This window comes from Rhinoderma darwinii, chromosome 4 (assembly GCF_050947455.1).
Source record: "Rhinoderma darwinii isolate aRhiDar2 chromosome 4, aRhiDar2.hap1, whole genome shotgun sequence".
Taxonomy (NCBI): Eukaryota; Metazoa; Chordata; class Amphibia; order Anura; family Rhinodermatidae; genus Rhinoderma; species Rhinoderma darwinii.
In genome coordinates, this window is record NC_134690.1 from 281,727,037 (window position 1) to 281,737,759 (window position 10,723).

The window sequence follows — 10,723 nt, forward strand, 5'->3', positions numbered from 1 at the left end:
CAGTAGAGAAATGTATGAAGTAATGTAATACAGAAAACCAAACCTAAACTAACTGAAATAAAATGCTAAGAGTAAACACCTGAATCTGGCTTTCCAAATATCAAAAAGTGAAGACATTTCAAGTACATAGATATATTATATATACCTAAGCTGTGGAGCGCTGCACTATGCCATAAAACATCTGCTTAATCCATGTGGAAAGTGCTGGGTACAGTGTACCTAGGAAATTGAGAAATTCCATGATACACATTGAACTAGTCAGGATCTTGGGGACACTCGCAAGCAGGCAACCAAGATGACCGCTTGGTTCCCCTGCTCTGCACTCCTGGGCACAACAGCTATAAATAGCAAAATTAATTGCCAGCTTTATTTGCTCCCTATCCTTTCCCCCTACACTGCCAGCTCCCGGGTTATGGAGAAAAAGAACACCGGTAAACACCGGACGACCCAAACTGAGTGATGTCTGAGGTCTATTCTGCACAGGGCATGGAAGACGCGCCAGTACTCTCACCTCTAAGCAGTATTGAGGCTCCTGTATCCCAGGAGCTCCTGACATCGGTGGTGACAATGCCTCAATCCCACCTAATCAAGCCAAAACGAAAGCCACGCTCCAAGACGCTAAACTCTTGGCCAAATTTGAATGACTCCTACAACAGGAGCCATCTGCTACTGTCATCCGCCTGACCTCTGAGCTTACACAGGAAATTTGCGTTCTTGTTGGCTGAACTACAGCTCTTACAGAAAAAGGACGACATGTTAGAGACTCTCTCGGCCCAGGATTCTGAAATGGACGACATTCATTCGGACATGAATGCAATGCTCGCCAATTTAGAAGATGCTGAAAACAGGGCCCACAGAGGCAACATAAGACTCTGGTGACTACCGGAGACAATAGAGGACCTGAATGCTATGGTTACGGCCCTTTTTCAAGAACTGGTCCCTGAAATACCTGTGGACAGGTTGGAGATGGACCGGGTCCACAGTTCCCTGGGCCCCCGTAGACAAGATGGTAAGCCCCGTGACATTGTTACCAAACAGACTTTCTTTCGTACCAAGGAGGCCATTATGCGAGCTGCATGTGAGAAGCAGGATCTAATTTTTCAGGACCATCGATAGCAGATATATGCCGACCTGGCTCCCATTATCCTGCAAAACAGGAAGGACTTTTTTCCCTATTTGGAGGCCTTGAGGAAAACTAATATCAGATATACCTGGGAATACCCCTTTAAATTGAGTAAAAGTTATGGCGGGAAGCACCATGTTATTACCTCTGCAGAGGACTTGAAAAATTCCTTTTTTCATACCACATGAAGGTTGGACTCGCCTGGCACATACATACACATATCAGTAATTTAATTTGTCCATGTACCTCAATGTGCTCTATCTATGAATCCCTATGTACCCGTTCCTTATTTTTGCCTAACCTGTTCTGTGTTTATTTATCTTCCCCTATCAGATATCTGTACTTCATTTGACGCACTTCTTATGCAGAATTTTACTGGATCCTTTGTCCCATGGTTTACTGCACCTCATTAACATTGGTGGAAGTTGCGGGGAGTCTGATGAGTCTTCTGTTGGTGTACAGAAATGCTGCATCATCCAATCTCATCTAAGGTCATATAGATGCAACTCTAAACCCTTCCCCCAATTTCTTTGTGGTGCACCATTGGTGGATCTGTCGCCTTGTCTGTTTGCACGCCATAAAATCTTTGACTTCTTCTTCTTCTTTCTTTCCTCCTTCTCCCCATTGTCTATTACTATATATCATACTACCTCAATTGGCCTTCTAGACTATGTATACCTGGTCTTTTCTGTACGCTCTTAGAATGTACCCCATATATGCATATTTGTGGATTTGTGGTTCAATTCAGCCATGCATTTTCTGTGAATGTTTTTTTCTTTTTACTGGACCCTTTGGTCCGTGACTTACTGGTTTTTATTACCACTGATGGTGATTGTATGGGGTCTGATGGGTCTCCCGTTGGTGTACAAGGATGCTACGTCATCCAGCCCCATCTTAGGCCACATAGATTGACCTCTAAGCCTTTCCCCCAATTTTTGTATTACGCATCATCGGTAGATTTGTCACCTTCTCATTTCCGCACCACAGATAGTTGACTTTTGTGATATGCTATACCTTAAATCGACCCTACATATATCTGGTCCTGTCTGTACACTTTGAGGATGTGGCCAGTGTATATAAATATTTGTAGTTCAATTAATCTATGAATCTCAATGTGTTTTATGAATGTTTTCTTATGATGCCTTAATATGCATCAATTGTTACGCATATTGTATATATTTATCTCCTACCAGACCGCCACATTTGATTTAACTCCCCTTTTCCGGGGCATTTATTATTAGACCCTTTGGTCTATGATTTACTAACCTTTAATACTATTGATGGCGATCGTGAGGAGTCTGATGTGTCTCCCGTTGGTGTACAGGGATACTACATCATCCAACCTCATCTAAGGCCACATAGTTGGACCTATAAGCCTAATATTTGTTTTAGTGCACCATCGGTAGACAGGTCACCTTCTCTTCTCCACACCACAGATGGATGACTTCTTCACGCAGGGAAAATATACTTAATTTTATACCCACTCTTGTCCCCTTTTTTTCCCCTTCTCCTTATTCCCTCCTGTACCCCTAGGATCTGATGCCTTCCCATCCCCTTCTTACGGTAGCCTGCTTAGCTTTAGTCTACACTGTGGCTTTCTTAATAACAACCCCATTGTGCCCGAGGGGCTGTGCTCCACTTTCCTATTGGTTATTAGAGAGTTGTGTCCTCACTACTTTCTTGAGATTTTCTATTCCAGTGTATTCTCTTTTCGTCTTCTTGTTTTTGCTCAGCGGCTGTCATCCGCTCCGTTTGCCTCTTTTTTTTCTTTCTTTCTTGCTCATCCTTCTTCCCTCTCCCCCTTTTTTTGTTTCCCTCAAATGGCCTCCAGAACCCCCCTCCGCACCTTTAGTTACTCTCACATAATATTCAGCAGTTTAACGCTCTCCAAATAATTAAGAAAGCATTTCACTTTTAGAAATCAATACATGCAAGTATCCTTTGTTTTGCAAGACACTAGATTTTTCACCTCCTGAGCCCCAGATTCTTGAGCCCACCTCATTTTCCCCTCTTCTACCAAGCTAGCTCTGCTGAGAAACGCTCTGCTGAGAAAAATTTGCAGTTGATCTGCTCTCAGATGGTGAAAGGACCCCACAGGCCGTTATCTTCTCCTACGAGGTCGCTGTTCGATGTTGAGCTGACAATCATCTCTTATTATGCTCCTAATCACTAACAAACTTTTTCTCCCATCTTTTCAAGGTCATTCGCTCACACTAGAGAGGTTTTCATGTTGTCGCAGGGGACTCGAACCTGGTCCCCGACCCCCAAACTGGACAGGGCCTTCGACAGATCCTGATGCTCATTCACCGTGTTTAGCGCATTACCCCAAATCTTTACTGCTAAAATCCTGTCCATCCCATGGTCCGATCATGGTCTTGTTGCAATGTCTTCTTCAGCTATAATCCCTGCCCCCCCCCCCCGGCCTTTTCTTGGCACCTCAATGACTCCCCTATTGTTGTCAAAAGATGTAACATTAGAAGTAGAGAAGTGCCATTGACACATACTTCCAAACTTATTATGACTCTGTATGCTCCCCAGTAATGTTGTGGGAAGCCCACAAGGTCACACTCAGGGGCACTCTTATCATGATAGCCTCTCGGTGTAAAGTTTCCAGACTGAAACGTATTCAATCTCTGACTAGAGATTTAGCACACCTGGAGTCTTTGTGGAAAACTGACCCTACAATTAAGAAGAAAGCAGTGGACGAGACTAGATTAAAACTTAACTTACTTCTCAATGCTAACTTCGAAAAAATGCTTAGATGGATTAAACTGAAATACTATTCGCTTAGCAAGAAACACGGTTCTTGGTTAGCTCGCCAACTTAAATCCCCCACCCACCTGTATAAACCTATCTGTCTATGTACTCCATCGGGCACCATTACAGCGAACCCTCAGAAAATCTCAGAGCTATTCCGGCAGCACCTGGCTAAACCGTATAGTAAACCTTCTTCGTTTCTGTGGGATCTAGCTTCGTGCTTCTTTGATAGTTTCACCCTACCCCTTTAGTCCCGAAGATATCGATAACATGGGAGCGGATATCTCTCTTTTAGAAGTGCAAACAGCCATAAAAAACTTAAAACCTTCCAAAACACCAGGCCCTGATGGCTTTTCGACCGTGCATTACAAAAAAGAAAAAAAAGTACCTTTCTCCTTAGTCCCCCTTTTGGCTACTCTTTTTAATATTCTGAAGTTCGGTATAGCCTTGAACCCCTCCTCTACTTTAGCACAGATACAGATAGCGATGATCCTTAAACCCAACAAAGGCGATTTAGACATACATAGCTACCGTCCTATTTCTCTTCTGAATAAAGATATCAAATTGCTGGCTAAAATATTGGCCACCCGCATTAATCGGTTTCCCACTTCCCTAATACACCGAGATTAAGCAGGTTTCATTCCACGTTGCCAAGCCAGTGATATTAGACGAGTCATTCACCTAGCGCATATAGTTGTTTCACGGGGGCTCCTCTCCCTGCTCCTCTCTCTTGACATCTCAAAAGCTTTTGACTCCCTTTCATTAGACTATATGACTTTTACACTGCAAAATTGGTGAATTTTAATCAAACCTTTTAGCTTGGATATCAGCTCTATATTCTAATCACACAGCTCAGACCCATTATTCTGGATATAAACATATACCGTTTGCCATACAGCGGCAAGAGGCAGGGCTGCCCTCTTTCCACTATCTTATTTCCCTGTCTATTGAACCATTAGCTGCTGCCATCAGGGCCTGCCCAGACATCAATGGACAAGAAGCAGCAGGACTCCACCACAAATTGTGTTTATTTGCGGATGACATACTGCTAACAGTGACCAAACCCCTTATTACCCTGCCTAACCTATTCTCTAGCAAACGACAGGGTATCACAGCACCAGATGCAAAATAGTATGGGTGCAAGCCTCAACGGGACCTGATCCAAAGTCCCTTGGTGTAATCCAGACAAAGAGAGACGAGGCAGCACATCCAAAAAATAAAAGGAGTTTATTCACCCAAATATGCAACGTTTCAGTCCAACTCAAAGAGTCATCAGTAATCAAAATACATAATTAGTGACAGTATAAAAATATACATAATAACGTCATGATATCGAATAGCATACATTTCATGACAGACAATGACGTGATCATCAGTTTAAAAAAAAAACAAAAAAAAAACAGATATAGTGTAAAGTTTCTATTTAATAGGTGTATAATGTTTAAATACCCAATAAGACAGGTGAGAATATTGAATTAAAAACACTGATTTAGCATACAGAAACCGCTATTACGTGTGGACTTACTATTCCTCGGTCTCAGCGTCCCCAGCTCGCCACTGCGCATGTCGAAACAATAATTACGAGCAGCCGTGCTAAGGGAAAGACTATTCGGTCTACTGCGCATGTGCAACGTAAATCATTGAGGAAACTCATAATGCCCGAGTAGGTCTGCTTAGACCATACTCACGTATGGGCAAAGGAGACCTGGGACACCTGAGCACATCTTAAAGATGGGCAAAACGTCAACAAACACCTACTAGGACAAAATGTACCAAACTATAAGGGGGTACACAAAGTCCATAACTAAATTAAGTTATTAATAAAACAGAAAATCTATATGTAATATACTAATAAATATAAGGCACGAAATACCCAACAATGTTCGATGTAAAGGACACCACTCACGACCCTCGACCTCCTATCCATCTATGGCGGGACAAAAGGGGGTTACCCCACGTCCAGTCTCAGAAACTCATGCATCTCGATTTCTCCATTTCGTGGTTAGAAGATTCCATCATCTATACTATTATGTCGTTAACGAACACTTATTTGTGCACAATGTATGTGCTTATATTTACGCTTTGTAGACAACATTGTCCATTATATGATTATTATCTTTGTGATTCCTATGTTATGACCCTTTATGTCATATGTTGATTGGATACCTCTCTTCGCGCCTGTGTATGGACTCATCCTTGACTGCTCTTTGTTGCTTGGGATTGGGGTATATACCTGGCCGTGCTCATCGCTTACCCATGTGAAGTGCAATGGTGCACCACGTATAGGGACATAGGCCTGCGTTTGGTTCCCGGGACTTGTTTTAATTCTGCCTGTGTCGAGCTCTATTTTTACATCTTTGATGTGGGAGAGGGTCTTTTCGATGGTGGGAGTGAGTCCCTTTGTCACTTAGTTTGATGGGTGCATTTGAGGTTCTCAGTTTCTGAGACTGGCCCTTATGTCCCACCATAGATGGATAGGAGGTTGAGGGTGTCCTTTACATCGAACATTTTTGGATATTACGTACCTTATATTTATTAGTATATTACATAAAAATGTTCTGTTTTATTAATAACTTAGTTTAGTTATATTGGATTTTTTATCCCCCTTATACCTTCGTACATTTTGTTAGTAGGTGCTTGTTGGCGATTTGGAGGTTTTGCCCATCTTTAAGATGGTGCTCATGTGTCCCAGGTCTCCTTTGCCCATTCGGGAGGATGGTCTAAGCAGACCTACTCAGGACATATAGGAGTTTCCTCAATGACTGATGTTGCGCATGCGCAGTAGACTGAATGGTCTTTCCCTTAGCACGACTGCTCTTAAATATTGTTTCGACATGCGCAGTGGTGAGCTGGGGACGCGGAGACCGAGGAATAGTAAGTCCACATGTAATAGCTGCTTCTGTATGCTTAATAAGTGTTTTTAATTCAATATCCTTATCTGTTTTATTGGGTATTTAGACATTGTACACCTATTAAAGAGAATCTTTACACTACATCTGTTTTTTTTAATTGATGATCACGTCACTATGTCTATTTCATGAAATGTATACTATTCAATATCATGACCTTGTTATGTAGATTTTTATTCCGTATCACTAATAACGTAACCTATTCTCTAGCCTCAAAACATTTAGGAAGATCTCTGGCCTAGTCATTAAGGATTCTAAAATCGCATGCACTTTCCATGCCTCTATTTCGCTCCCACAGTCCTCCTACTCCTTCCAATGTTCCTCAACACACTTGAATTACTTAGGAGTCCGTATCACTCCGTTCTATAAGGATTTATTCTCTGCTAACCACCCGCCTATGTTACGGTCAGTTACAGGTCTAATGTCAAGTTGATCTCCACTCACAAACTCCTGGTTAGCTAGGATACTGTATATGCTACTAAAATGAAAATTTTGCCTAAATTACACCTTTTTCATACTCTCTCAATACCTGATCCCTCCTCTTTCCTACGGCTTCTACAAAAATTCCTTACTTCCTTTATAGGAAAAACAGGTAGGCCTCGTATCCCTCAATGAACTTTGACAGCTCACAAACGTGACGTGGTTTTCCCAATCTTGCATGATACTATCAGGCTTCTACTATATCACAACGCTCTCTTCTGCATTACACAACAGACTGGGTATTTCTGGAAATACCTAATGTTTCCCCATTACCTATTGACTCCCTTTTGTGGGTACCATCTGCCCTGTCCTACAAGTCCACTTTAGCAGCATTCACTACGGGTATGGGATACAGTTAAATTCTCAGGTAAATTTATCTCCACCCCCCCCATTTCTCTCTCTAACCGCTTTAGCGAAATAGAGCTTTCACCCCAGGTTTAGATGACTATCCCTCATTCTCCTGGTGGTGTGCGAATTGCATTGAGAACATTTATCACCTTCTCTCCTCCTCAGGCCATATTTCCTATGAAGTACTAAAAGATAAATGCTCCACCCCCTAGTCAGAAATTTTCAGTTATACACAACTTCAATATTGTCTCACGACCCTAATTCACAATTTTGATTCCTCCCGTCCTCTTACATCTTTTTAGCACATATGTAAAACTTCCCCCCATTCTTGTGGTCTTCTCTCACTTGTTTATTCCACATTGAACAGTGTTACCTATCATACAACTCACACGTATGTTACTAAGTGGGAAATGGATTTAAATGGCACTAGGGATAGAGCTGATTGGAATAACGCATGGAACACATTCTCCTCCTCCTCTATTAATACAATTACTGTAGAATCTGCATATAAGGTTCTCATGCGCTGATACTTGGTCCCCGCACAGATTACTCATATGGTGCCTGGCTTTCCTGCCAACTGTTTTAGAGGATGCACCTCTGTTGGAGATATGCTGCATGTATTGAGGACTTGCCCCAGTGTTCTGAGATTTTGGTCCTGTGTTTATGGTTTAGCCGGTGCGGTTCTTTACACTTCTATCCACAGAGACCCTTGGGAAGCCCTACTTCATCATAAATCTTCTGATACCACTCGTGCCCAACATTGTCTGCTGACTTTTATTCTGTCGGCTAAGCAAACTATAGCACATGCCCGGGAGAAACCCTATATTCCATACTCAGAATTTCTTTCCAGCATTCTTTCCGAAACCCATCCAAAATTTCTCAAGATCTGGGGCCTGTGGATCTCATATGCACATCCCCACCTCGCAGATACTAGTCTCGCGTTTGCATAGTCCTGAAAACATCCTTGGATATCTCCCTTCCACTTCTCTTTTCCCCTTTCTTCTTTCCTCTCTCCCTCTTTTTGCTGTATTTTTCTTCTTTTTTTCGCTTTCCCTCTTTTCTTGGGTTTTTCTGCCTTTGAAATTTCTTGATGTACTTATTTTAGTGCTACATATTTGATTTGTGTGATTATACAGCTTTTAAACTGGATGAAATGGCACCATCTGCTGTTCCACATATAGCCAATGTTTAATCTCGGTTTTCAAAACACAAAAACTTCTGTTCTGGCTCTTGCACCTTTGTTTAATTATTGTAAACAGTCACAAAAAAAAATTGAAAGTACTAAAAAAAAGGATCTGGCTCTAGAAAAAGTGCCTGAAAATGATCAATGTTCATACATTAATATGAACTCAAGAATAACCTGTACCTAATACCATTTCTACTAAGAGGCTCATACTGTACAGTCAGCACGCATAGAGTAAAAGTGGATGACCATAGTCATGTCCTAATGTTACTCTACATATATCCAGTTCCAGGTGCCTTCCTTGCAATAATTTCCAAAAATTTACCTCTGTCCAGAATTCAGCATATATATCATCAGCGATCATTCTGGTCACTGGCCACAGTTTTGTCACAGAGCAAAGATCACATGCTGTCATCATTAAAGCTATTAAACGATCCCTGAAATGAAACAAGACACTAATTGACAAAGATTAAAAAAACATGGCTGCTTCCTCCAAGAAACTCTACCCCACCTGTCCACAGGTTGTGTGTGGTATTGCAGCCCAGCCATATTTACCTAAATAGAGCTGAGCTGCAATACCAGACAACCCATGGACAGGAGGGATGCAGTTTTTGAAAAAACTGCAGCCCTGAGTTTCTAATCCTGGATAACCAATTTAATAGCACAAAATAAACCAAAAAGTAAAAATTTATTGTAGATTGTATACATGTTCTTGAAATAACTTTTGTGCTAGTTGGTGTGGCATATAATGAAAGGAAGGTGTGTCAAGTTTGCTTAAGGTGCTTTTACACGGCAACCTTTTCTGGCTGGTAAACAAGCACTGATTATGCAGCAGATCTTACAGCATGTAGATCGGCGCTCATTAGCTCCATTCCCATGGAGCAATGATCGGATAGTATGGGGAAGAACGATCATTAATACGGTCGTTCGTCTCCATACGTATGTTTGTATCTTGATGGCAGCACATTCCCTGTTTACACGGGAAGATAGGCTGCCAACTAGCAACCATTTTTTTGGCTGCATAATAGATGCTTGTTCATCGGCTAATTGCTGCCCTGTTTACACAGGGCAATGATCTATGAATAATATTTCGCCCCATCATTGGCCCGTGTAATGTAATTATCTCAAAAGTTATTAGATACTACATAATATTTATAGATATAGAAAGCACCCCTAATGAGAACTGATGGTGGAGAAGTTGAAGGGGTTGTCCCACGATCATATATTAGAATCAATGTGGATCAAGGACAAAATACAATTGGAATCACTTAAAAAATAAACCATGCTCCTATGTCTAGATATTGTTGTTACATATTTGTTAAGGTACACCTTGGTGTTCTTTTAAATCAATTCTTAGAACGCCCACCTAAAGCGTTAAATGCCGGTACGAAGAAGCTGCTTCTAGTTTGTTATTCTTATTGGCAAACCTGCAAAATAGTAGGAATCACAATCACAATGCCGCATGTGTGCAAGCGGGCCGGCCTTAGCAGTGTGCGACCTGTGTGAGTGCACAGGATGCTGCATCCTCCCAGCATGTAGGGGGCACCAATGGGCTTTGTCCTCTGCTCTTGGTTACACACACACACACACACACACACACACACAGGAAACAAGAGCTGAGGCAGCAGAGAAGAGGAGGAAGCCACCCACAGCCCGCCCCTGCAAGAAACCGGTTACCCTGTCAGCAGCGAGAGATGGTAAGTGTATATGTTTATATATTTTTGAATACATATATTATATATATATATACATATACACACACACACACACACCACTGTGTGTGCTTATATGTGCTTGTGTGGGTATAATTATCGGAGTATGTTATCCGTGGTGTTACATAGGACTGCAGGTAACATATACCACATTATCTGTGCCTGTGTGTGTCTATATATGTGTCTGTATGTCTATATATATATATATATA

The 10,723-nt window shown here is 41.7% G+C and overlaps 1 protein-coding gene across 1 annotated transcript in view; it reads right to left on the bottom strand.

Moving 5' to 3' along the window:
- The window catches only part of PDE10A (phosphodiesterase 10A), a 235,733-nt gene that overhangs the window by 17,815 nt on the left and 207,195 nt on the right, over positions 1 to 10,723 (bottom strand). Inside the window, exon 19 of the mRNA XM_075862555.1 lies at positions 9,126 to 9,237. Within this exon, the coding sequence (XP_075718670.1) occupies positions 9,126 to 9,237 (112 nt within the window). The remainder of the gene's footprint in view (positions 1 to 9,125; positions 9,238 to 10,723) is intronic.